This window comes from Bos javanicus, chromosome 13 (genome assembly GCF_032452875.1).
Source record: "Bos javanicus breed banteng chromosome 13, ARS-OSU_banteng_1.0, whole genome shotgun sequence".
Lineage (NCBI taxonomy): Eukaryota > Metazoa > Chordata > Mammalia > Artiodactyla > Bovidae > Bos > Bos javanicus.
The window spans coordinates 72,652,565-72,679,797 of NC_083880.1; the positions used below are offsets into that span (position 1 = coordinate 72,652,565).

The 27,233-nt window shown below is 49.8% G+C and overlaps 1 protein-coding gene across 3 annotated transcripts; it reads left to right on the forward strand.

Annotated features, from left to right (window-relative positions):
* The first annotated feature begins 244 nt into the window (after positions 1-244).
* GDAP1L1 (ganglioside induced differentiation associated protein 1 like 1) lies at positions 245-24,697 on the forward strand. Of its 3 annotated transcripts, XM_061437660.1 has the most exons (8): positions 358-679; positions 7,862-8,054; positions 9,242-9,415; positions 14,172-14,269; positions 15,004-15,136; positions 23,250-23,661; positions 23,885-23,923; positions 24,020-24,697. In XM_061437660.1, exons 1-6 carry the CDS (start codon positions 368-370, stop codon positions 23,591-23,593), a joined length of 1,254 nt encoding a protein of 417 aa, XP_061293644.1. In that variant the 5' UTR covers positions 358-367; the 3' UTR covers positions 23,594-23,661; positions 23,885-23,923; positions 24,020-24,697. The 3 variants fall into 3 exon arrangements, with proteins under 3 accessions (XP_061293645.1, XP_061293644.1, XP_061293643.1); XM_061437661.1 differs by having other exon boundaries at positions 245-679; positions 15,004-15,118; positions 23,250-23,923; XM_061437659.1 differs by having other exon boundaries at positions 359-679; positions 23,250-23,923.
* Positions 24,698-27,233: the final 2,536 nt, after the last annotated feature.

The window sequence follows — 27,233 nt, forward strand, 5'->3', positions numbered from 1 at the left end:
GTTCCCTTTAACCCCTAAAGGTCCTTCTGGAGAAAAGTTAGAAAATAACAGCTTCAAAAAGAAACCAGCTATTTCCAGACTCTAATTGATAAAAGGAATGGATTCCTATAATCCCAGCGGTCCCATTTGCCTTTTCGAAGATTGAGAGGCAGAATGTGTTTGCAATGGTGGAATCTTCGGCAGGTAACTGGCCAGACTGGAGTACTTGGGGACATGGTCCACTTTCCTACGGCGCCTCGCGCCCTTCCACCGAGCTTGACCGAGGACTGACGGCTTTTCCGACACGGGCCAGGGGCGGGCCAAGGGGAGGAGGAGGGAGTGAGCTCCCGGGATCCCCCTCGCCCCTCCCCCTCGCGCCCAGTGAGTAATGACATTCACGGGAAGGGAGGGAGCGAGCGAGCGAAGGAGAGTGGCAGGCTCGGCGAGGCCATGTGATGCTGGGCGAGAGAGCCGCCGCCGCCGAAGCCTTCTGCTTTCCTCCCTCGGATTTCGGGCTGTCATGGCGACCCCCAACAACCTGACCCCCACCAACTGCAGCTGGTGGCCCATCTCGGCGCTGGAGAGCGATGCGGCGAAGCCGGCGGAGGCCCCCGACGCACCCGAAGCGGCCAGCCACGCCCATTGGCCCAAGGAGAGCCTGGTTCTGTACCACTGGACTCAGTCCTTCAGCTCGCAGAAGGTAGCCTGGAGGGAGCCGGGGAACCCGATGCGCCTCGCGGCTAGGAGACTTGGGGGAGGGGACCCGGGAGGGTTTAAGGATCCGAAGATCTGCTCAGAGACTGGAGGGTAGAATCTGGGGTTGAGGGGCCCGGAGGACGGGGGACGCTGGGCTGCTCTCCGGGGAGGTGACTGGCCCTGTCTTGGGCCCCAGGAGCACCGTCCCTCATCCTAGGCACAGCCATTCTGCCTCTTTCCCTCCCTGAAAGACCTGATCTGTTGGAGGGCTGAGAAGAGAGACAAAGGCAAGGGAAGGGAATGGGCACTGCTGGGAAGGCGGCCTGTTGGAGGGGGCGGCTGCTGCGGGGAGGGGGAGGAGCGCTTCCTGGGGTCCAGCCTCCAGCCCCAGTCCCATCGCAGGCCTGCCCTCTGCGCTTCTATCCCGATACCACAGGCCTTCGGGTCAAAGCTCCCCTGCCTCTCTGTCCGGCTGGGGGACTTCTTCTAACTGGGGTTTGAAGGGTCTGACCCTAGCCCTCCCCTTATACCCCCTAATTTTGAGCTGAGATGCAACGAGTTAACCCGTCTCCCCAAACCTCAGCTCGGCCCATAAGATGTGTGTTTTCTGCTCTTAAAGGCACAGACAACCCCACAGCCCTTTCTCAGACTCAGGGGAGCTGGAAGGTGGTTGGGAATCCAGCCCGTTGTTAAGTTATCGGGGTTCCCGCTTTCTAGGGGTGAGGTCCGAACCCCGCACCTGTAAGACCAGGGCACCTCTAGGGGCGCAATCTCCAACCCTGGACTGTCCTATCTATGAGGCACAAATTCAGCACCATGGCCAGGTCCCAGCCGCTGGGTCCTGGTGCAGCCTACGGGTCACCCATTGCCTGACCCTTCCGCTTCTCCCTTTAGATCCTTCTGTTCCAGTCATGTATTTTCCAGATGGAGAAATAGATGCCTTAAAGAGAAATGGCCTTGGAACCAGTCTTTGATTTGATTTTGGGGTTTGGGCTCAGTTTTCATCATCTGGAAAATGGGATAATAGTAACAATTATAGCTATTTCCTCTAATTGCAACCCCTTCTTAGGGTTGCTGAGAGAGTTGTTGAAAAGGTGTTATAGCTCATAGTTTTACACTTGTTCAGTCGCTAAGTCGTGTTCTACACTGGCACTAGTCGCACGTGAGCATACATTACTGTTTCAAACACAGAACACTGGGTCCCACCTCAAAGATTTTGATTCAGTAGATCTGGAATGGGGCCAAAGATGCTGCATTCTAACAGATGACCAGGTGATGCTGATGAAGCTGGTCCACCGACTCTCCTTTGAGTAGTTCCCAGTTTAAAGTACAAACTCTGAGGCCAGACAGTCCCCAGCAGGAGAGCCATCTTCCCCAATAATTCACCATGGAGTTTTTGGCAGGTCATTTTGCCTCCCCCAAAGCCTCAGTTTTATCATCTGTAAAATGGAGCTAATGGCAGTACCTTCTACAGAGGGCTATTTGTGATAGTAAAATGAGATGATACACAAAAGTGCTGATAGCAGTGCCTGGCACAAGATCAGGGCTCTGTTGATAATGATATCACTAAAGTGTGAGGTAAAGGAGGAGATGGAGTTAACCAAGGTCACGCGGGGACTCGTCCATAAATTCTATACATGCGTGCTGAACACCTACTGCACGCCAGGCTCGACAAAGTTGCTGGGGATTTGGGAATGAGTCAGACCCACTTGCAGATGCCAGGATCTCCTCCTCCCCCAGAACCTCAGAAGACAAGCCCCAATGTCCAGGACTGGACAGGGGTTTGGGGCTGGCACCTCCCATCACCATTTCCCGAGGAAGCCTCCTGAATATTTCTTATTCAGGATGAGCTCAGCTCAGGGCTAAGTTGCCCCCTAAGTCAAGGATGGGACCACCCAATGCAATCCCATTTGTGACCAAGCCTCTGACAAAGGCATTCTCCTGCCTCTCCTGCCAGGGCCTTCTCCTTGCCTAGGTGCCCATGGTGGGTTCTAGAGGCAGTGCAGCCTGGCAGAAAGCTCTTGGGCTGTGCAGTCAGATGGTCCTGGCTTCTGGTTTCATCTTGAGTGCTCACTGGCTGTGTGACCTTGGACAAGTCACTTCACCTCTCAGTGCCTCTATATCCTCCTCTGGAAAGGGGACATTTGCATCTGGCTCTGCAGGATTTCTGGGGGATTCAGAGGACATGGACACATGTTAAGTGTCAGGCACACAGCAGGAGCTTAGCGTTGCCTTCTTTTCCATCAGTCCTAAAGGGCCCTGCCTGTATGCACAGCAGTTCCCAGAGGGCCCTCCCACACATGGCAGAAGGCAAGTAAATGGCCTCGACCTGCCACTCTGGCCTTGCTTGTCAAGCTCCTGGGCACTGGCACCCCAGTCCTGTCCATGTTGCCCTTGGCCATGTTCCAGCTCCACCCCCACTCCCAGGAGTGCCACAGGCGAGGACTGCACAGCCCACCTCTCCTCCGCTCAGAAGTCTGCAGTGGCTCCCAAGTCCCTCTGGGAAAAATCCAGAGTTGTCATAATGGCCTCAGGCCCTCCTGCAGGATCTGACCTTGCCTGGTTGTGGAATCCTCATCAATAGGGGGAAGCCTATGAACTTTTCTCAGAATAGTGTTTTTAACTGAGTAACATCAATACATAGGAGCATTGGATTAGAAGGAAAACCAGTCCTACCGAAGTACAGCTATTGACATATTTTCCAAAACAAATGAATTACATAATAATATATATTAACCCATCGTATCACGTGATCGAGTGCCAGGACTGATGACTACTGTAATGTTGAAGTCGTGACAGTTATAACTGCAGCAGCTGTGAAGTGATGACAGTATCTGATTCCTAGTGGTGACAATATTGCAGGCACTGCTAACACTACCATGCCTTGTCGCCTACACTCATAATTGAAGAGAATGCTAAGTGTCAGCCTGAGATGACTGAAAATAAACCTGTAATTTTCCCATCCTAGTTCAAGGACTCCCTAATTTTATTCATAGACCCCGGGGTCTAGGAACCTCTATTAAAAATCCCTGTGCACAACTCTTCCTGATCCCCTCTCCTCTGTCTCCCATACATCCTGCTGCAGTCACTCTGGCCATCTCACCATTTCTCAAAAATTTCAGACATCTCCACCTGAGGGCCTTTGCACAGGCTGTCCCCTCTGCCTGGAACTCGCTTCCTCAGATCACTGTTTGAACTACCCCGTCACTTTGTCCTTTGCTCAAATGTCACCTTCTCAGAGAGGCCTGCCCTGATGGATCACTCTGTTGGGTTTTTTTTTTTTTTTTTGGCCGCCCTGGGTCTTCGTTACAGCGCATGGGCCTCTCTAGTTGCGGAGCACTGACTCTACTGCAGGCAGGCGCAGCAGCTTCAACACAGACACTCCAGTTGTGGCGTGTGGGCTTAGTTGCCCCACGGCATGTGGGATCTCAGTTCCCCATCCAGGGATCGAACCTGCATCCCCTGCACTGGTAGGCGGATTGTTAACCACTGGACCACCAGGGAAGTCCCTGGATCACCCTATTTAAAATGCCCTGGACCCCCAATTTCCCTTACCTTGCTCTGCTTTTTTTCTTTTTTCCCAATGAGCTCACTATCTTTTGACACACTATCTCATTTTAACTGCTTGTCTTCTGTCTGCACCCATTAGAGTGTCAGCTCCCTGTGGGCAGTTACCTTTGTTTTGTTCACTACTGAGTTTCAAGCACTTAGAATGAGACCTGGCGCAGAGTAAGCATTCAGTAAATAAGTGCTGAAAAAGGGCTCATTTGTAAGCTTCAAAATGTTATATTAAAAGGCATTTGATTCTGTAAGCCTAAAACTGCTCTAAGAAATAAAGCTTATTAATTTTTTTCAAAAAAGTATTTGAGACAAATAAACTAAGATTCAGAGACTCCAAGTATCTTTTACAAAGTCACACAGCAACTAAGTGGCTGGACAGAGACACCAACCCAGCCCGTCACCATTTGTTCAGGGCCTGGGTGAGGGGAGACAGTGCCTAACCACGACAGTGAAGCACCAGTGGGTGAATTCCAGGCACCCACAGGGGAGACAGTTTGCCCAGAGATGGCTGATGCCCGGTCACACTGAGTGGTGACCACCTGAGTCTGACCCAGCCTCCAAGAGGTAGAGATGGCAGATGGCCTTGATGGCTGCATGCCCTTCCCCCGGGCCTGGCTTCCTCCCACACTCTCCTCCCCCGCAGAATGGCACATGGCTGTGGCCTGCAGCACAGCTAAAGGAGAAAGTCTCCTTGGCTGCTTGCCAGTGTGACCCCGAAGCAGCTCCAAGCAGGACTCTTGTTCCTCTAAAGATAGTCCCCTACCCAGGCAGGAGTCCCACCACCAGGCATCCTTACTGAAGTTCAAGGCCAGGGCCCTGGGAGTAGACGCCCTGCCAGGATGCACCGTCAAATGTCTGGACCTGCCAAGGGCAAAGGCCTGATTTAGTTTCTGTTTCCATACATCCAGAGATCCCAGCCTGACCCAGAGGCTGGATGGCCCAGCGGAGCTCGCCAGGATGGGCTAGAGGGGAATGGCTGGTTGGGTTCCAGCAGAACTCCAGCCTTGACTGCCCTGCAGCTCCTACAGGGCACAGGCACCACCCATGAGCTCAAAGATACACATATAAATGCTTTCCGTCATGCCCACTCACACTTATACACACACAGGCACACACACTCATATTCACACTCATGTACAAATGCTCACACAAGACTGGATGCTCACACTGATTTGTATCCATACCCACCCACACTCGTGCACACACATGCGCAGACATTTGCTCACTTACACAGCTGCCACTCAGACACATGCACACACACTCACACGACTAGACCTAACAAATGCCACCCTGGCACTCCCTCTGCCACAGTTCCCCCCATCTTAGAACCAGCAGTTCCCACCCTCTGCCGAGGAGGGCAGAGCCAGCCCTGTCTCCCGCAGGATCTGAATGTAGCATCAGCTCAAAGCAGGGCCACGGGACACTCTGAGAACACGGAGTTCAGCCTTTCATTTTACTAACAATTAAAAGGAGGTTCAGAAAGGGGCAGCAGTAGTTCCAAGGTCACACAGCATTGCCCCGCGGCAGAGCCAGGCTGAGGACCTGAGTCCCTGCCTCCCCATCCCGCCCACAGGGCCTGCTTTTGGCTCCTGCAGCAAATGAATCTGGGTGAGGGCTGGGGGCTTCAAGGGCTGATTACCCCTTCTTCCCCACAGTCCAGCACACAGACGGGGTTGTTCATGTTAGCTGTGAGGGTGGGGCATCAAGTACTCTAAGACATCAACCAGGAATGCAGGGTAGGGCTGTGTGTGTGTGTGTGTGTGTGTGTGTGTGTGTGTGTGTGATAACAGTGATGTTGGAACCCATGAATTAACCTCTCACACTGGGACTTTATCCATGTCATTCCACCTCAACCTTTTGCCAGCCTTGAAGGAGTAAAATACATTCCTCATTTCACAGAAGCTAGGGATCAGAGAGGTCACGTGACTTGCCCAAAGTCACATAGCAAATAAGCAGCAGAGTCAGCCTTCAAGTTCAGGTCTGTCTGCCTCCAAAACCTAGTCTAATTCAAGAAGCCAAGACACACATTACCCCTACAGTATGCCAGGCACTGTTCCACAGGGACTAATCTATCTAATCCTCACAACAACCCTCTGAGGAATTTACTCGTGAGACTTCCATTGAACAGATGAGGAAACTGAGGCACACAAATGGAGAGCTACTTGTAAAGCCAAGAAAGAAAGTGAAGTCAGTCAGTCATGTCTGACTCTTTGCAACCCCATGGGCTCTAGCCTACCAGGCTCCTCCGTCCATAGAACTTTCCAGGCAAGAATACTGGAGTGTGTTGCCATTTCCTTCTCCAGCAATTAAGTGCTAGAGCTGGGACTTGAACTGGCACAGTCTGGCATGCAGCTTAACATTTTGACTATAACACCATGTTGCCTCTTCTGGGAGCTTACCTCTTGGTATCTGGGAGGAAGACTGGGGACGCCCAGGCTCAGGAGTTACCACCTAGGTATGGAGGGGGGTCATCGATGCTTTACCAGAAGAGACCTGTGCTTCTCTTGGGATGCCTTCTCTTTCTCCTGGGCTGGAGGCAGAAATAGGGAGAGCTTGTAGGCATGGAACTTGCCATCCTTTTGCTGGGAGATCTTGGACAAGCCCAGCTTTCTCTCTGAGTCTCAGTCCACAGAGAGAGGACAGTTGGACTAGGTGGTCATTAACCATCCCCCAGCTAAGAACTGTTGGGCTGGATCAGGAGCAAGCTAGCCTCAAAACTCTCCATTAGAATCTACCAGCTCCAGTGTTTGTCAGGGACCCTCTGGACCTTAGGGAAAGACTCTGGAGAGGGCAGGTCCAAGACTCCCTGGAAGGAGCCCCCGGGGCAGAGAACACTAGTCTGGGAGTCAGGAACCTTCTAGTTTTAGGTCAACTGCCAAAGTGGCTGTGTGGCTTTGAGTAAGTTAGTTGCCCTCTCTGAGCTTTCATTTTCTCATCAAGAAAAACAGGGAGATGGTCCCTGCTCTGCCACCCTATGAAAGGCTGTTGTGAGCATCCAACGACCAGATAGGAAGGTGTTTGGGGACAATAAAGGGCTAGGCTGATGTCAGCAAATTCTTTTCACCTCACTTTAGATTTCTCAAATCATTTGAGAAATGTTGCTGTTGATTATGATGATGATAAGAAATTCTGCAAATTTCCTGGTCAGATTCACGTTTGGAAGCCAGGCTGAGTCCAATCCTGATCGTGATAATCATGAATTAAGTGCTTTCTATGTACCAGACACGGTGTCGGTGCTATTATTAATACTTCAATTCTGCAGCAACAACAAAATCTGAAGCCTAGAAAGTGTAAGGAATCTGCCCAAATTCACACAGCAGAGCCAGAAATCCTATCCCAACTATGTCCAACTGTGACTCCCAGCTCCCTAACCACCAGTCAGCACTGCCCCTCCCTCCAGGGCAGAGCTGTCTTCCTCCCTCCACCAGGCACCAGGCACCAAGCACCAGGCCCCCACGAGGTACGCCACCCCGTCCAGCACCCCAGGGGCCCAGGAATGGGTTCCAGCAACAGGTCCCCTCCGGTGTGTGACCTCTGACCCCTCTTCCTGCACGCCCCGCCCCACCCGGGCAGAGGGTCCCGGTGTGTCTTCCCGCCTTCCCCGCTCTGACCCTGGCGCCTGCAGGTGCGGCTGGTGATCGCTGAGAAGGGCCTGGCGTGTGAGGAGCGGGACGTGAGCCTGCCACAGAGCGAGCACAAGGAGCCCTGGTTCATGCGGCTCAACCTGGGCGAGGAGGTGCCCGTCATCATCCACCGCGACAACATCATCAGCGACTACGACCAGATCATCGACTACGTGGAGCGCACGTTCACTGGAGGTACGGTGGCCGCGCAGGCCCAGACAGCGCCCGGAAGCTTGGCGAACCTGGGAACCCACGCCCCAACCCCCAGGCCTGGTCTCCCCAACAAGGAACCATGGGCTACAGGCTGGGCTCAGATACCCCCTCCAAGATCCTCAGATCCCCAAGGACCCCCACTTGGAGCTCTAGGGCTGTAGCCTCCTCCCAGGAACTCAGGAGTCACAGACTGGGCCACAGACCCTCCCGAGCCCCCCAGGCCCGAGCGGGGCCCAGAGCCCCTTCTAAGTCCCCACAGACAGGACCCAGATCACCCAGAGAGGCCAGGGTTCGGTCGGGACCCTGAAACCCTATAAGCACAGTCAGAAGCAACAGACTCTCCGGGAAGCCGGAGACCAGCTCGGATACCCGAGAACTTTCCAGAGGTGAGCAGGGCCCAGCTCCTCAGAGCCCCCAAGTTCTTCTCCACCCCTCCCTGTTCCTTCGTTCCCTCTGGCCCTGCTCAAGTTCAGTAGTTCAGTCCCCATGGCGGAGACGGGCCCAGATGCGCAGTGTTTAAAAAAAAAAAAAAAAATGAATTAGTTGCCAACATTTAGAAACCAAGGATGTTTCAGTTTCAAACATCCAGGATTCCAACTTCTCGCCAAGTCTGGCAACACTAGGCCTAGACTCCCACCTGAAAACAGGCCTTGGCAGGTGAGAAGCTGCCCCTTGAAGGACAGTCTGGCAGGGCTCCCTGGAGGAGAGGTAGGCGGGCAGGACCACTGGCGTCCCCTGTTAGCCTGGTAAGGACCTTATCCCAAGAGTCAAGGAAAGGGGGTGGGCCCAGGAAAGTGTTAGTCGCTCAGTCGTGTCCGACTCTGTGTGACCCCATGGACTGTAGCCCGCCAGACTCCTCTGTCCGTGGGATTCTCCAGGCAAGAATACTGGGGTAGGTTGCCATGCCCTCCTCCAGGAGAATCTTCCCGACCCAGGGATTGAACCAGCATCTCTCATATCTCCTGCATTCTCAGGCAAGTTCTTTACCACTGGCATCACCTGGGAAGTCAAGGAAAGGGAGTGGGCCCCAGACCGCTGGATAATTTGTGGTTCCAGGATGCTGAGGTTGGGGGGTGTGGTGCCAGAGGCTGGCCTCTCTGAATCAGGGGGGCGGGAGGCCCAAGACTGGGCCCTCCATCCCCTCCCCAGCCCCGCGCTGTGTCCCGCAGAGCACGTGGTGGCGCTGATGCCGGAGGCGGGCAGCCCCCAGCACGCGCGGGTGCTGCAATACCGCGAGCTGCTGGACGCGCTGCCCATGGACGCCTACACGCACGGCTGCATTCTGCACCCCGAACTCACTACCGACTCCATGATCCCCAAGTACGCCACGGCCGAGATCCGCAGTGAGTGCCAGGCGCGGGGGTGGGGCCGCAGGACCCTCCTGTAACCTTGGCTTAGCCCCCCTCCTCCCTCTAAACCCAATCCTCACTCCTCCTCCTCTTCCTCCTATTTCTGTGTCTCTTACTCACTTTCTTCCTTTCCTTTCTCCTCTTTTTACTCCTTCTCTCCTCTTCCCCGTGGATATCTCTCTCCATTCCTGTGTCTATTTGTTCATTTCTCTATCTCTCACTCTGGGTCTGTCTGTGTCTCTCTCTCTGGCTTTCCATCTCACTCACTGTTTTGAACTGAATGTCTCTCTCCATCTCTGACAGTTCCGCTTTCTTGTCCCCATCTCCTGCCCCCCTCCTCTTGTTCTGCTATCCCATATAGAGGCTATCGGGCTATCTGTCACCCCAGAGGCGTGTCTGTCCATGGGAGCTTGGACACTTCTCCAAAGGCATCCCAGCCCCAGACACCTGGGGTTGGCAGCCCAGGGCACTGAGTGACATTCGGGCTGGCATCACCAAGGATGACTGCCCAGACATTGTGAGGCCCCCAGTGGAGTCTCTGATTTCTGATTAGTCCATCACACGTGTACTGTCATAACTGCCAGCTTGAATGTGCCCACAGCCTATGTTATCCTTTCATTTCCCCCCCCCCCCCAGTACTCAGTATATAAGGGTTGGATGAAATCAGATCATCCATCAACAACTGTTTACAGACTTTGGTCCAGGCTCTATGCAGACACCATGGAGTCCTATACACAGAGGAAGCGTGACGAGTCTAAGTAGATAATAGATGCTTGGTAAATGGTCACTTCCTCTCTCTCAAGGGAACGAGGCTCATGTCTGAAGGTGAGGCAGATTGTGGAACTTGATTTCATCCTTTTAGAGTGCCCCTAAACAAGACTCAGGATTTGTCTATATTGCCCTGTCCCCAGTGAATCAACATTTTTGAGGTCTTCTATGACCCAGGCCTTGGATAGGGAGCTGGGGACAGAAGGGGACTGTTACAGCATCTACCCTCCCAGGGTCATGGTTTCCTGGAAGCAGAAAGACAAATGACCAGGTAATTACAATGCAGGACTAAGTAAATTTGAACAGCGTCTCAGGAGAGCAGTCTGGCACTCTGTATCGAATATTAAAAGGCCCACACCTTTGGAGATTGTCCTGCGATGACAATTGGATGTGTGAGCCAAAGAAGTATGTACAAAGATATGCATTGCAGCATAGGAGCTAATAGCAAGAAGCTGGAGATAACCTAATTGTCCATGAGCTGGGGAAATGAATGCATGAATGTGTATGCGTGCTCAGTCATGTCTGACTTTTTGTGACCCTATGGACTGTAGCCCCCGCCCCAGCTCCTCTTTTCGTGGGGTTTTCCAGGCAAGAATACTGGACTAGGTTGCCATTTCCTTCTCCAGGGGATCTTCCCAACCCAGGGATCAAACCGGAGTCTCCTGTGTCTCCTGCATTGGCAGGCAGATTATTTACCTGCTGAGTCATCGGGGAAATAACCTTGTTGTCCATGATTTGGGGAATAGGTAGATAAATTCTATTTCTTACAAACAATGGACCATCGCGCAGCTGTTAAAAAAAATAATAGGCTTATGGAATGCTCTTTAAGACGTATTAATAAAGAAGAAGAAAGTGAAGCATCTAATGTGTTATCATTTATATATGTCAAAGGGGGTCCAATGGATACACGAGCGCTTGCAAACACAAAGCGTATTTCTGGAAGGATGCATGAGAAGATTAAGGGAGCAGGACTAAGGGACTGCAGATTGAGAGAAGAGAGATTTACTTTTCTCTGTACATTCTTTAATATTGTTTGAATTCTCAAGCAAGTATGCATATATAGTCTGTTCAGGACTCATTGATTTAAATTTTTCTAATCTAGTACCAATCAGTGTTATGATAAGGGGAACACAGAGGCTGGGGCTAAAGAAGATGCCCATCCCAGCCTCTGGGGTCATGGAGGGCTTCTGGAAGGCAGCAATATTCAAGGATGACCAGGAACTAGAAAGGGAAATAAAAGAGAGAATCCTTTTAGGTTCACGGATAGGAGAGGGAGTGGTGTGAAACCGAAGGACACTTAATGGGGTTGATGTGTGTAGCCCAGTGGGGGTAGGTGTGGTCCTGGTGTGAATCTAGGGAGTAGGGCTGGCAGAATTGGAATTTTATCTGATGAGCAGCAGAGAAACAGTGGTGGAAAATGACAGGATCAGATTTGCATTTTATAAAAATCATTCAACAGGAAGAAGAGTGGGTGGGACAGTTAAAGGGTCCTGGCTGTCATCTAGGTGAGCAGTGATGCTGGTCTGGACTAGGTGGAAGGAGGTCCTAAGTGCTTCTGAAAGATAGGGTGCTCCCCCATCCTGTCCTGAGTTATTTGAAGGTACCTAGAAGGCACTGGTGGGGAAGGCAATGGCACCCCACTCCAGTACTCTTGCCTGGAGGATCCCAGGGACAGCAGAGCCTGGTGGGCTGCAGTCCATGGGGTCGCTAGGAGTCAGACACAACTGAGCGGCTTCACTTTCACTTTTCATTTTCATGCATTGGAGAAGGAAATGGCAACCCACTCCAATGTTCTTGCCTGGAGAATCCTGGGGACAGGGGAGCCTGGTGGGCTGCCGTCTATGGGATCGCACAGAGTCGGCCACGACTGAAGCGACTTAACAGCAACAGCAACAGAAGGCACTGGGGTGCAGAGAGGATCTCAAGGCTCCAGCCCAGCTGAGGGAGAGAGGAAGGACCTCACAGGATGCAGAAGTCATCCTGCAGTGACCCCTCCCCCATCCCAATTAGTCAAATGTCTTTCCTTGGCCTGGTCTGCCCTCGTGGGGTCTAAAGAAAGCCACATGGGGAGCCTTGGGTGACTGGCAAGAGGAAAAGATACTGTTCTTGAACTTCAAACTCATAAAACATCGATGAGACTTAATATAGCCCCATAGCTGAAAGATCTGGGAAGTGTGCTTGCTGATATCAGGCCAGGAGATGGGATGGTGGACAGTGAAACCTCAGAAGCAGAAGCTGAACAATTGCAGTCACTCATTTATTTTCTCATTCTATTCCATTCATTCATTCATAAACTTCTGTGCCATGCCTGTACTGGTTTTGAGGGAACAGAGATGAATCAGATATATTCACTGTTCTCCAGATACTTGGGTTCTGGTGGGGGACATGCACATCCAGAGATAAGTACACTGGCATCAAAATGTCCATGTGCAGCAGTACATGTTGTGCACTGCACAAGTCAGGGGGGCACTTTTCACATAGACCACAATGTGGATAGATTTGTGTAATGGCAGCTGATTAATGTGTTTGCACTCTCTGGAAATCTGTACAGCATATGCTGGAGGACAAAGAGACCTAGAGTATCAGGAAGGGCTTCATAGAAGAGGTGATCTTGAGCTGGATCTGGAAGGGGAGTTTCAGGAATACAGGACAAGGCCCTTCCAGGAAGAAGAAGCAGTCAGAGCAAAGCCCTAGAGGTTTGGAATGATCTGGACATTCAGCGAGTACCAAGAGACATGGGTTCGATCCCTGGGTCAGGAAGATCCACTGGAGAAGGGCATGGCCACCCTCTCCAGTATTCTTGCCTGAGAACCCCATGGACAGAGGAGCCCGGCAGGCTCCGGTCCATTGGGTTGCAAGGAAGTGACTTAGCACACACGCACGCCCAGGCATCTGGCTTGGCTTAGTGTGGGGCAAGCGTGCTGCAGTTTGGGAAGTATGCAAACAAGCAGCAGGTGAAGCAGAGAAAATGATGGGGTTGGTTGGGTGAGGGTGAGTTTGAGGAGCCCAAGAGATATCCAAATGGAGTTGGGGCTTAGGGGAGAAGGGAGGTCAGGTTTACGCACACCTGACCCACTGTGTGTCCCAGACTTACTGGCTAAGAATTCTGGAGAAATTCTGCCCCGCACATGGAATCTGTTCCACAGGATCTTATCCCACTTGATCTTTCCACCTCCTCTTGTAAAACCCATGGCTCACAGGTAGACTTTTTAAGGTAGATTACAGGACAGTTCCTCTCTCTCATTAAGAATAATTCTCACAGTGCTGCCTTGAGTTCCATCACTTCCCCATGTTCCATCACTGGCCTTTTTGGCATCTTTAAAAAGCCAGTTTTCCCAGAAAACATGGTCAGTATGTCCCTATATCTTCAGGGAATGTCCCTCACCAAAAGTGGACACCCAGCTCTCATGATTTTTCATTTTTTTAACTGAACAAGTTTTTCCTTGTGGGTTACAGTGAGTGAGCACCAGACTGAGAATCAGACAGATCGAGCTTCAAAATCTCTGCTTGTTGTTTACTAGTTGTGTTACATTATTTAGCCTCTCTGAACTTGTTTCTTCACTACAGAAAGGGGTGGGGGAAATGTAAACTGAAATAGGAGCTTGTCCAGATTTAGGGTGATATTCATTTCCGGCCAGACTCCTACTCATCCCCCAGAGTCTCCTCCTCCTTGAGCTTTCTTGATACCTTGTGCCCTCTGGGTCCCACAGTATCCATTCCTTCTTCATTAGAGGTTGGCCATGCTATGTCATAGATATCTCTTAAGGGTCTGTTTCTCCTACTAGCCTGAGCCTAAGGCAGGATGGCACCTCATCCATCCCTATGTCCTAGCCTGAAGTGACATAGTGTCTGCTGGTTATGCCTGTTGATATTGTTACTTTCCAGACTAGTGTTTGAGTGGGACCTAGTCCAAGGTGTAGGGGAAGGGAAAGGAAAAGCACCAGGTATCAGATGAATGGGACCTTTCCTATTTTTTCCCCAGGACATTTAGCCAACGCCACCACAGACCTCATGAAATTGGACCATGAAGAGGAGCCCCAGCTCTCTGAGCCCTACCTTTCTAAACAGAAGAAGCTCATGGTGAGTGCCCCTAGGTCTGCTCATTCCCCTCTCCCACCGTCTTTTCCATGGAAGAGAAGAACTGGGAGAAGCTGGTTCTAAGTAGAAATCATTTGATGACCTGAAATAGGAAAACCACTGGCTTGCTTTTCCAATCCTGTCTCCTCTGTCACTTACTGGCTCTTTGACCTTGAGCAAGTCACTGTGCCCCTGCAGCCTCCCTTTCCTCGTGTCTTCAGTTGTGTCTGTAAGAGCAGAGCTTTGTATTGAGGTTCTTGGGTAAATGTAGTATTGAGGGAGTGCTTTAAGGAGAACCCGGTAAGGATGGGGTAGGAATGAAGAAGGATCCAAGTTCACCTGCTCTGGACCTTAAAGGGTACCACAAAGTCACCTTGAACAAAGGGATAAACTTTTATACCCTTGTATTAGCCATTGGCCCAAGTATTTCTCAAATATTTCCAGGAAACTCCTTTTTGGCCAAAAGCAGTTCTCTGGAGAAGGGGCAGCTTTGAGCCACTATCAACCAGCTTTTACACCCATGAAAGGGATCTGGTCAGGACAGCTAAGCTCACTAGACTGCTGTGAGCAGCAGATGAGGATGCTTTGTAATGTTGGGGTATCCAATACCCTTGAGGGATTATTTGGAGACTGGGTTTGGCAGAAGGGGGTTTGGACCAAGATTCTTCCATCCCTGCTCATCTTTGCCCTATTGAAGCCAACTCAGCTCCTCTAGCTCTTGCCTGTCCTGCCCACAGGCCAAGATCTTGGAACACGATGACGTGAGCTACCTGAAGAAGATCCTGGGGGAGCTGGCCATGGTTCTGGACCAGATCGAGGCTGAGCTGGAGAAGAGGAAGCTTGAGAACGAGGGTGGGTGCCAGTTCTGGGGTACGTGAGTGCTGGAGCACATCCAGCCCACCCTGTCTGTCTCAGCATCTTTTCCCCAAAGATCTCAGAGGACTGTCCAGGTGGTTAGGATCATGGGCCATGGAGTCAGAAAACCTAGGTTTAAGTCCTAGGTTGGCCACTTGCTAGTTGAATGGCCCTGGGCCAGGTATTTCACCTCCCTGAACCTCAGTTCCCTGTCTATAAAGTGGGGATAATAATAAGACCTACTTCAGAGAGATGCTGAGACACTGCATGAAATTATACATGTAGAATGCTTAGATCAGCGTTTCGCACACAGTAGGTATTTAATAAAGGTTAATGATAATGATGATGGTAGTGATGGTGGTGACCATTATCCCTTATACCACCTCACCTTTCCCCCACTGAAGGATGTATTATGTGTTATGGCTCCTTCATGCTGTAGCCATACATCTAGGCTCACCTCGACTCTCTGATCTTGACTCTTTCTATTCTCAAGTGCGTCTCTTCTTGGGACTCTAAGTATGCCAGCCTCATTTCCACCTCCAAATCTTTGCACCTGCCACTCTTCCAGGCTGGAGTACCGTCTCCATACCACTCTGCTCCTTGTCTTCATTTATCCACCATCTTTGCCATCACCTTCTTCAAATTTCATTCTGGACTTTCCCATTTTGCTCTATTTTAGGTGACCTGTTAGTCTGGTCTCCTCAACAATGCAAATTTGTGGAAGCCATGCATCTTGCATTGCTACACTTACAGCTTCACACACACACACATAGATGTCTGTGTATTTGGAGAGGTTGTGGAGCACAGTATTCTAAAAGATAGGTGTAGAGTCAGACAGATTCAAATTAGGGTTCCAGCTTTGCTGCCTATACTGTGTGACTTGGACAAGTTTCTTTCCCTGTTGGAGCTTCAGTTTCCTCATCTGTGAAACAGGATGTGTGTGAACATGCACAGTCACTTCAGTCTTATCTGACTCTTTGCAGCCCCATGGACTGTGGCCTGCCAGGCTCCTCTGTCCATGGGATTCTCCGGGCAAGAATACTGGAGCAGGTTGCCATGTCCTCCTCCAGGCAATCTTCCCAGGGATCAAACCACATCGTCTGTGGCTCCTGCACTGCAGGTGGATTCTTTACCTCTGAGCCACCAGGGAAGCCCAAAGCAGGATGGTAATAGTACAATTTAAAACCTTAACTCCATCCTGTTGAACTCTTTAAAAAGTGAAAAGCACTCAGCACAGTGTTTAGAACAAACTAGTTTATTGCATGTGACAGCTAAAGACATGTGCATTCTTCAGATGAGAAAACTGAGGCTCAGAGAGGTAAAGTGACTTGCTCAAGGTCACACAGCTCTTAAATGGCATAGTTAGGACAAGAACAGCTTCCCTTTTGGTGGGTCCAGTGTTCATCCAGCACTTCACAGCTGAGGCTCCAAGTGCAAGGCACACACAAGTACCTAAGGTCCTAAACAGGGACAAGGTCATGTGTGCTGAAACCAACTGTCATAAATCCTTTCTACAAAAGAAGTGCTGTATGGCTAAATGAGTAAAAAGAATATATGTGGAGTTGGCCAAAAAGTTCATTCGGGTTTGTCCACATGATGTTATGGAAAAACCTGAATGAACTTTTTTGACCAACCTGATACCTCAAGAAGGAATTTCCTCATTTCTATCTCAGAGGGTGCTGAAGAAGGGCTATTACGGAAGAGTGTTCAGGGGCCAGTGGACTTAGCTGGACTACATGTTGCCCATCATCTGGAAGGCTAAGCAAGACTAAGTCAAATGATGGTCACAGGGATTTTGAGAGCAGCAAGAGTGTGCAAACACATGTTAAGCATCTTCTTGTATCACATTGACTAAAGCCCCGTTGGCTAAAGCAAGTGACACAGCAGAGCTAGGATTTAACGGGTGGAGGGTTGGATTCTTCCTCTTGGTGGCAGGATCAGTAAAGCCTTTGCGTAGGGGCATGCCTGCAAGAATAGGAGGAATTTGTGGCTGTTTCTGCAGTCTCCTTGGGATGAAGTGTTCTGATTTCACTTTCAGTGGGTTTCACGGGAGACAGAAGCGCAGATGAGATGGTGGTGGCTAGGACTGAGGTGGTGGCCGTGGAGATAGAAGGCATGAAAGACTCCAGAGGTATTTTGGAGATTAAAATGGGCAGGAACTTGCTGAAAGGTTGAGGATGTCAGGGGAAGGGTGGGGAGTAAGAGGGGAGAAAGGAATCTAAGAGGACTTCTGAGGTCTTGGTCTGAGTTACTGATGATACCGTTTCCTGATATGGGCAAGGGGGACTCAAGAGTCCAGTTTGGGACACAGTGAGTTTGAGATGCTTTTGCAGCACCCAAGAGGGCATGTCACGTAAGCTATCAGATATTCCAGTCTGACTTTCAAAGGAGAGGCCAGAATTTGGGGATGGAAATTTTCGAGTCTTCAGCATATCCGTGGGTTTTTTGGTTTTGTTATTTATCTACTTATTTTGGCCATGTGGCTTGTAGGATCTTAGTTCCCTGACCAGTGATTGAACCCATGCCCTTGGCAGCGAAAGCATGGAGTTCTAACCACTAAACCATTAGGGAATTCCCATATATGTTGTGATTCAAGTTATAGAATTGGATAATGTCATGTAGAGGATAGTGGAGAGAGAAAGACGCATCAAGACCTGCTCATAAGTTATTTATTGCTTATACCAAACTGTTCCCAAACTCAGCAGCTTAAACAAAAAGCTTTTGTCATAGCACACATTTTTCTGTGGATCAGGAATTTTGGAGCAGCTTGGCTGAGTGGTTCTAATTTGGGGTTGGATGATGCAGGCTGCAGTCCAGCTGTTGGCTGGGGCTGCAGCACTTTGAGCTGAAGGATTGGAGATTGCTCATTCACGTGGGTCTTGACTAGAGGTCTCAGTTCCTCAGTGGCTGATGGCAGGAGACCTCAGTTCCTACGTGGGCATCTTATTAGGGCTACTTGAGTTTCTTCACAACATGGCAGCTGGTTTTCCCCTGAGTGAGTAACCCCAGAGAGATAGAAGCAGCAGAAGCCACATTATCTTTTATGATCTACCCTTGAAAGTCATTCTGTCACTTCTACCACATTCTGTTCATTCAAAGCCAGTCATTAAATACAGCCCATATTCAAGGGGAAGAAAAGTGGGCTCCACAAAAGAGGTAAGTATCAAGTAATCTTGGACATATTTTTTCTTTTTCTTTTTAAATTGAAGTATAGTTGATCCGCAACATTATATTAGTTGCAGGCAACGTTATATTAGTTTCAGGCAATTTACCTTCTGAGCCACCAGGGAAGTCAGTTTCAGGTATACAGCATAGTAACTCAGTATTTTTACAGATTATACTCCATCAAAAGTCTTTACAGGGTAATGGCCATAATTGCCTGTGCTATACAGTGTATCTTTTTTGCTTATCTATGCGATACATAGTAATTTGCATCTCTTAATCCCATACCCCTAATTTGCCCCTCCCGCTTCCTTCTCCCCTTTGGTAACCACTAGGGTTTTTTTCAATTAATTAGTTAGCTGTTTTTGGCTGCTCTGGGTCTTCACTGCTGCAAGTGGGCTTTCACTAGTTGCTGTGCACAGGCTTCTCACTGCGGTGGCTTCTCGCTGCAGCTCGAGGGCTCCAGGGCCTGTGGGTTCAGTAGTTGTGGTGCACGGGCTTAATTGCTCCACAGCATGTGGGATATGCTGGGACTAGGGATTGAACCCGTGTCCCCTGCACTGGCAAGCAGATTCTTAACCACTGGACGACCAGGAAAGTCCAACCACTAGTTTATTTTCTCTCTTCTTTATGGAAAGACATTCTATTTTATTACTTATTTGGCTGCACTGGGTCTTAGTTGCACCATGTGGGATCTCCAATCTTCATTACCACATGCAAGATCTTTAGTTGCTGCATGTGAACACTTAGCTGTGGCACCCGGGATCTAGTTCCCTGACCAAGGATCAAACCTGGGACCCTCTGCATTGGGAGTGCAGAGACTTAGCCACTGGAACACCAGGGAAGTCCCAGGAATGGACATTCTTAAATAGTGACGCACATGTACATGTTTGCAAACATCTGTCTGCAGGCAAACACCAGATGTACGTGAGTGTACACTTCACTCATGCATGTGGTAATCCAGCCCACTTCATGGACACAGGCACCCACGTGTGCAGCTGTCTACATGCCTATACACAATCAGCTGCACGGATCTGAGCAGGCATTCACATGGCTAAACATACACACCATGCAGGTTGCAGACACATAGGTCCACACACAGACCCAAATCAAAATGCACCCATTGAAAGGGGATTGTGTGTCTGTAGAAATACATACAGATGTGTGTATTTGCACATAGAAAGAAGCAGCTTAATGCAGTGGTTATAAGCACAGCCTCTGGAACCAGAAGGCCTGGGTTCAAATCCACACTCTGCCACTTACTAGCTGTGTGGCTTCTACTAAGTTACTTAACCTCTCTGGGCCTCAAATTCCCTCACCTGTGAAACAGGGATAATAATGGCACCTATTTGATTGGATTGATGTGTGGATTAAGGAAATGAAACCACACTCTCCTGGTTCGTCTCGTGCCTCACAGATCGTGCCTTCTTGTGCGCCATCACTAGTTCCTCTCATTGCCCAATATCTAAACCTTGGCGTGTCCCATGGCTTAGTCCCTGGTCCTGTTCTCAAATCTATCTACACTTATTCAGTGCGTACTCCGGCACTTCCATCCCCTGGTCCTGCCTCCTCTCACTGTCCGTCACCCTGATCATGATCTTACCCCTCTTCTTACACAGCACTAACTCCCTGATCCATCATTATTAACAGCCCCTTGTCTGCACCTTCAGCTCCCTTATCCCTCTCCTACTTCATCACACTTTGCAAAACCTCAGTTCAGTTCATTTCAGTTCAATCACTCAGTTGTGTCCGATTCTTTGCGACCCCATGGACTGCAGCTCACCAGGCCTCCCTGTCCATCACCAACTCACGGAGCTTGCTCAAACTCATGTCCATCAAGCCAGTGATGCCATCCAAACATCTCATCCTCTCTCGCCCCTTCTCCTCCTGCCTTTAATCTTTCTCAGCATCAGGGTCTTTTCTAAAGAGTCAGTTCTTCGCATCAGGTGGCCAAAGTATTGGAGTTCAGCTTCAGTATCAGTCCTTCCAATGAATATTCAGGACTTATTTCCTTTAGGATGGACTGGTTGGATCTCCTTGCAGTCCAAGGGACTCTCAAGAGTATTCTCCAACACCGCAGTTCAAAAGCATCAATTCTTTGGCACTCAGGTTTCTATATTATAGTCCAACTCTCACATCCATACATGACTACTGGGAAAACCATAACTTTGACTAGACGGACTTTTGTTGGCCAAGTAATGTCTCTGCTTTTTAATGTGATGTCTAGGTTGACCCCATGGACTATACAGTCCATGGAATTCTCCAGGCCAGAATACTGGAGTGAGTAGCTTTTTCCCTTCTCCAGCAGACCTTCCCAACCCAGGAATCGAACTGCTTTCAAAACCTCAGACCACTCTCCACCTATTCAGCCTATACCCAGGAGCCTAAACATGGCTGGAGGAATGTACAAGGATGGTGGCTGATCTTTATTTCTTTCTTTTTTATGATTATTTATTTGGCTGTGCCAAGTCTTGGTTACAGCACATGTAATCTTTGGTGCCACATGTGGTATCTTCATTTGCAGCATTCGAACTCTTAGTTGCAGCATGTGGGATCTACTTCCTTGATCAGGAATTCAACCTGGGCCCCCTGCATTGGGAATGCAGAGTCTTAGCCACTGGACCACCAGGGAAGTCCCTGGCAGGTCTCATTTTGAACTCATGACCACTAATCTTAGATGTCCTTCCTGCTGCCCCAGGCCTCCCAGTGCCTCCTCTTCAGATGGCGATTTACTACCTCTCCTTTCTCCTGAACCCTCCAGCTGCTTCTCCCACATCCTCACTCTCAACTCACCCCCATAGCTACCCTCCCACCAGTCCTAGTGCCTGTATATACACTGTATTTTATCGATTCTAAGATGCATCTTTGTTAAATTACATGTCAACATCCCTGAAATTGGAAGGTTCTCATTAGTTTAATTGGCATCGTTTGTTCTCTCTCAGGTGGATGTCTTACATTTGAAACTTAGAATTAGAAGCTTAGATGTCTTGAAAGACAGTGCTGTACTCCCTCTTGTTACCAAGGATGAACTGTTCTTGAACCAGCTAAGCCCAGTCCCTTCCCTGTGTACTGATGCCACCCACGCTCATCCACTCAAGGACAACCACAGCAGTAATTCTCTCCACTTCTCCTGTAGTGTCTCTTCCCCTCTTGGCTCAATCATTCCCATCAGCGTTTTTTTTTTTTTTCTTCCAATTTACGAAAACACTCTTGACCCATCTCATAGTATCGGTGTATCCTTCCCATTACAGCAGAACTCTTTGAAGGGTGACTTTTGCTCAATGTCTCCATTTCCCTTCCTCCCTTTCTCTCTTGGACTCCCTCCAGCCAGGCTTTCATCTTTCATTGTCAGCATCTACTCCAGCTGTTCTTGTCAAGGTCAGCAGCCGCCAAATGCAATCTCCAGGTCTCAGCCTCCCCTTCGGTGACCTTCCGGCAGCATCTGACCTCAGCTGAGCCCTCTCTCCCTGGCACACTTTCTTATCTTGGCTTCTAGGGCACTGCCCTTTCCTGGGTCATCTCCCACCCCATAGGCTGCTCCTTTCATGCTGCTTCTCTGGTTGCTTCTTGTTGCCCAAGATTTCAATCATGATGCCCCCAAAGCTCCGCCCTTGGTCCCGTTCTCAGCTCTGTCTCCACTCATGCCCTTGATTATGCCACACACCTGTGCCTCTAACTGCAGACATATCATCTCTCCTCGGAAGTCTCATGAGCATCTGGAAGGTTCCATAGTCAAGAACAAACTTTTGATCAGAACCTTCATTACATTTTAGCTCCTCCTCCCATGAAACCATGAACCTCTTGAGGGAAGACATTGTGTCTTATCACATCTTCATGACCAGCACACATGCTCAGTTGTGTCTGACTCTTTGTGACCCACGGAACATACCACCAGATACACGTTTTAAATGTCTTAAATTATTAATTAATTAATCCTTGACTGCACTGGGTCTTCATTGCTGTGAATAGGCTTTATCTAGCTGCAGTAAGTAGGAGCTGCTCTCTAATTTTGGTGCGCAGGCTTCTCGTGGCGGCTTCTCGTCGCGAAGCTTAGGTAAGTGGGTGCTCAGGCTTCAGTAGTTGTGGCACACAGGCTTAGTTGCCCGCGGCATGTGGAATCATCCCAGACTAGGGATCAAACGCATGTCCCCTGCATTGTCAGGTGAAGTCTTTACCACTGAGCCACCAGGGAAGCCCAGAGCCTCAACTTTTACTCTGACCATGACAGGGAGTCATTACAGGGCTTTGATCAGAGAGAAGGACATGATCTGACTTAAGTTTAACGGGATTCCTCTGACGACTGTGCTGAGAATAGACTCTAGGGAGTCAAAGGCAAAAGATAACGATTGTTAGGACCAGGGTGGTAACAGTGGAGGTAACATCCAACGTTGGATGTTTTTTGAAAGTAAAGTGGATGGGAACTGCTGCCAAAGTATATGTGGGTGTGAAACAAAAAGAATTCAATATGTCATGAGGCTTTGGGCCTGAATAACTGAATGGATGGAGGTGCTGTTACTGATGTGGTGGATTTGGGGTGATGATTAGGAATTCAGTTTTGGACTTGTCCAGTTTGAAACACCCAGTGAACAGACAAGTAGAGCTGGAAAATAAGCAGTGTGATATGTGAGTCCAGAGTTTAAATAATCTTCCTGACCTAGGGATCAAACCTGGGCCTCTTACATCTCCTCCATCGGCAGGTGGATTCTTTTACCCCTGTGCCACCTGGAAAGCCCCTAAATACATATATTTGCATTTAACAAGTCAGCTGATTTAAAAGAAAAGAGTAATATAGGAAGTATATGCATATGGCCAAGATCACGAAAGAAGTACAAGAGTGGGTGACCTTGGGGAAACACTGTGGCCAGCAGACAGAAGCCAGAGGCGTTAAGTGATGAGAGAGAAGGGAGTTATGGGAGGACAGAAGCTGAGCCCGCCCCACCGCCATCTTGTCTTTCTTCCACTCCAGGGCAGAAATGCGAGCTGTGGCTCTGCGGCTGTGCCTTCACCCTTGCGGATGTCCTCCTGGGAGCCACCCTGCACCGCCTCAAATTCCTGGGACTGTCCAAGAAATACTGGGAAGACGGCAGCCGGCCCAACCTGCAGTCCTTCTTCGAGAGGGTCCAGAAACGCTTTGCCTTCCGGAAGGTTCTGGGCGACATCCACACTACTCTGCTGTCGGCGGTCATCCCCAACGCGTTCCGGCTGGTCAAGCGGAAGCCGCCATCTTTCTTTGGGGCGTCCTTTCTCATGGGCTCCCTGGGAGGGATGGGCTACTTTGCCTACTGGTACCTCAAGAAAAAATACATCTAAAGCCAGGCTCCGGGCTTGGTGTCTGACTGTCGGTGTCTCTGTGCTGTGTGATTCCCCACGAGCTCTCGGTAACACACCGTCTCGTCTCACGAAAACTTGGAGAGCCCCCTCCCACCCCTTGTTCGGAGTAATTCTAGAGTCAGTGTGAAAACATTCCATAGTTTAGAAGTAGATATTGCCAGTGCCGTGAGTTGAGGCCACGGCTCTACTAAAGGAGAAAAAGAATGAGTGGGAGAGAGAGAAAGGAAAAACAAAAACACGAATGCCTTTTTTTGTTTGTTTTGATTCAAGGTCTCAAGATGGAACTGTGGGGACTAGTTGGGATCTGAGGTGAGTCCCAGGCCATTTCATTCATAGGGCCGAAATTCTGGGAGGTGCTGGGGACTCAGAGGGCCTGACCCTCGCCTCCCCTTCCCTCTTGCCCAGGGAAACTCTTCCACAGGACAAAGCCAACATCAAGACTCGACTCTTCTAAGCGGTACTTCCGGGTGGGGCTGGAGACCCGGAGACCCGCATGGGAGACCCCTGAAGATCGGCTCAGGGGCTTCATTCTTCTCCTGGACCTGAACTGAGTCAGCACTGGCTGAAGCCAAGGCAGTGACATCCAACCAGAGGCTGTGTCTGGGACCGATGCCACAAGCACACCCTCCCATTCCCCTCTTGATTTGAGCAGAGTGCTGCTGGGTCTGGCGCTTTACCGGAAGTTCCTGAAGGCAGCGTCCATCCCATCCTCCTCTTCCCACCTGGAGTTGAGTTTTCCCGCCATGTGAGGTGGACTTTCAGTAAAAGCCATGTTGACCATCTCTCGGAAGTTCAGCCCTGGCCAGAGTGTTGGGTTTGGAGATGGATGGTCCTGGGGTCCCTTCTCCTGCCTCTGCCAAAGCCATCTCTGTCAATGCCTGCCTTCCCCATCACTCTCTGGGCTTCCTCCGTGCCCCACCATGTCTCGCAGGGTCGGGGTGCGGGGGTGTCTCTGCATCCACGCTGCCAGCCCCTGGGGCATCTCACTTCCCTGTGCCTTTTGCATGTTGGGAAAGGTTCTGAGTGTCACTGCCGCTCATGCTTGAAAACCACTGAAAGCCCCCAATAAAGCATCCAGGAGGAGCCGCCGCTTTTCATTTGTAAACCTGAGCTGTCCATCTAGCTCTCATTCCCAGAGGTCAGAGGGGTACCCCTCAGGGCTAGAGGGGTAAAGATAAAACATTCAGACTCTGTGAACCTGACTGTCCCTACTCTGTCGCCAGTTTTGACCATTTCACTTCTATAAAGAAGGAAGAAATGACTGATGGCTTTGGGGGATCCCAAGGCTTGAGCTGGGGAGACCAGGTTTTATCTGATATGAAAGGATAGAGAGGATATTAGAGCATCTGTCTAGTATTTTAAGGCCCGTTATTCAAGAGGGCCAGGTGACTTCGGATCTTGGTTCAAGCCTAAGAATATAATTGCTGGGTCTCACCCAGCTGCAAAGGAGGCTGGGAAATGTAGTCCTGGTTGGCCAGCCTATTGCTCAGGAAGGAGAGAACAGATCATAAGGAGAAACTGAAAGAGAAGAGGCACAGACAGACTTCTGGCGAGAACTGTAGACTCAAAGCCTCTGTGAGCTCCCACCTGCTTGTTCTACATATGCAGAAACTGAAGCCTTGGATGGGTACATGCCTGGTTTGGTCAGGATCCCATTATGAGTGAATTAGAGAGCCAAGTGCCCTTTTCCACTCCCATTCCATCTTGCAATATTATGGAGAGAGCTAGGGTGTGGACAAGAGTCAACATGCAAACGATTACTCAGAATCCATCCATTGCTGAACCTTCTTTGACGTCCCTTGGAGGGATGCAGAGATGCAGAGGAGGTGGGGCTGTCAGAGTTCAGTCTAGTCATGAAGACAGACACCACCACCAGCACCAGGACTGTGGTAATGGGCGCCCCCAGTGTTTACACTGTTGAGAAGGTCTCTTTGCTGTTGGGCAGGACAGTAAGGACTGCTGAAGGTTGTATCGTCTTCAGCTCATGAGCTGCTCACTGCCAAAGTCATAGAATCTACTGCCCAGGTCACAACAGCATATTTCTGAAGACCTATTTGGTTCTTCCCTTGCAGCTGGGCCCACATTGCCTAAAAACCTTAGTTTTCTCATCTCTCAATGGAGCTGATAACAATAGCTGCCATCCTTTGAGTCCTAATCAGGAACTAGGAAGTTCACGGAAATTATTTCTAACTCCGCAAAGCATTGTTTTACACACACACATATATGTTTATTTGGCTGCACCGGGTCTTAGTTGTGGCATGAAGGGTCTTCAGTTTTCATTGCGGCATGTGGCTCTTTAGTTGCAGCATGTGGGATCTAGTTCTAGGACCAGAAGTTGAACCCGGGCTCCCTGCATGGGGAGCGTGGAATCTCAGCCACTGGACCACCAGGGAAGTCCCCAGTGTGGTTTCTCATGTTTCACTGATGAGGAAACAGCTCAGAGAGTTAGCACCCTCAGTACAAGAGGTAGATTGGATTGTTGGATTCCTTAATGGGCTTATGGGCTTCCCTGGTGGCTCAAGGGTAAAGAAGCCACCTGCCAATGCAGGTAGACAAAAAAGACCTGGGCTCAATTTCTGGGTGGGGAAGATTCCCTGGAGAAGGAAATGGCAACCCACTCCAGTATTTTTGCCTGGGAAATCGCAGGGACAGAGAAGCCGAGCAGGCTACAATCCGTGGGGTCACAAAAGATTCGGATACCACCTAGCAGCTAAACAACAAATAGGTTTATACATTCATAACGCTTGACATGTGACTTTGTAGCACCTCCCACCATGGGTGGAGTATATTCCCTGCCGGAGAGAATTGCCCATGTGACCAGTGGACTGTTAGTGGAAGGATGTGATGGGAGCAGAGGCTTTAAACGTGCCCTGTGGGTGCCTCAGTGTTCATCACAAGAAGAACAGGCCCCTGGTATTATAAACATGTTCTTAAAAAGTAATTCATTAATTTCCTATGTTTGGCTGCACTGGGTCTTTGTGTGCCAGGTTTCTCTAGTTTTGGCGAACGGGGGCTACTTTCTAGTTGCAGGGTGTGGGCTTCTCACTGCAGTGGCTTCTCTTGTGGAGCACAGGCTGTGCAGTTTCAGTTGTAACACATGGATTTAATTGCCCCACAGCATGTGGAATCTTCCCAGACCAAGGATCAAACTGGTTTCCCTGCATTGGCAGGTGGATTCTTAACCACTGAACCACCAGGGTAATCTGGCCCCAGGTATTACAGTTGCTGTGTTTTTCACTTGGACCTGAGAATGAAAGTAGAACAGACTCGAGCCCAGCTTGTGGCCCGGGACCAAGTCCAGCTTGCCAGGAGCAGAGCTCACCAACTGAGGCCAGCCCATATCCGCAGAGCTGCAGCTACCTGTGAGCATTTGCTGTCATAAATCATCAGGTTTGGAGGTTATTACTGCAATAGCTGACTAATACAGTGGCAGAGCTGGGATGAAGCCAAAGCCCTTCCTGTTTCCTCTGTGGCCTAGTTGGGAACTATAGCTGAGATAATTCACTAAAAATATCAGGCAGCAGATTTAAAAGTTCACAACAAATGTTAGTTGTTACTAATTTTTAGTCAATGCTGCATTTTAAAATGTATTTATTTGGCTGCCCTGGTCTTAGCTGTG

What these genes read in the sequence shown, in the direction of transcription:
- GDAP1L1 (XM_061437660.1), top strand. Translation starts at nt 368, where the DNA reads ATGACATTCACGGGAAGGGAGGGAGCGAGCGAGCGAAGGAGAGTGGCA. An exon ending in CTAAACAGAAGAAGCTCATG is followed by an intron (nt 14,270 to 15,003) that starts GTGAGTGCCCCT and finishes TCCTGCCCACAG; the next exon opens with GCCAAGATCTTGGAACACGA. An exon ending in GGGTGGGTGCCAGTTCTGGG is followed by an intron (nt 15,137 to 23,249) that starts GTACGTGAGTGC and finishes CTTCCACTCCAG; the next exon opens with GGCAGAAATGCGAGCTGTGG.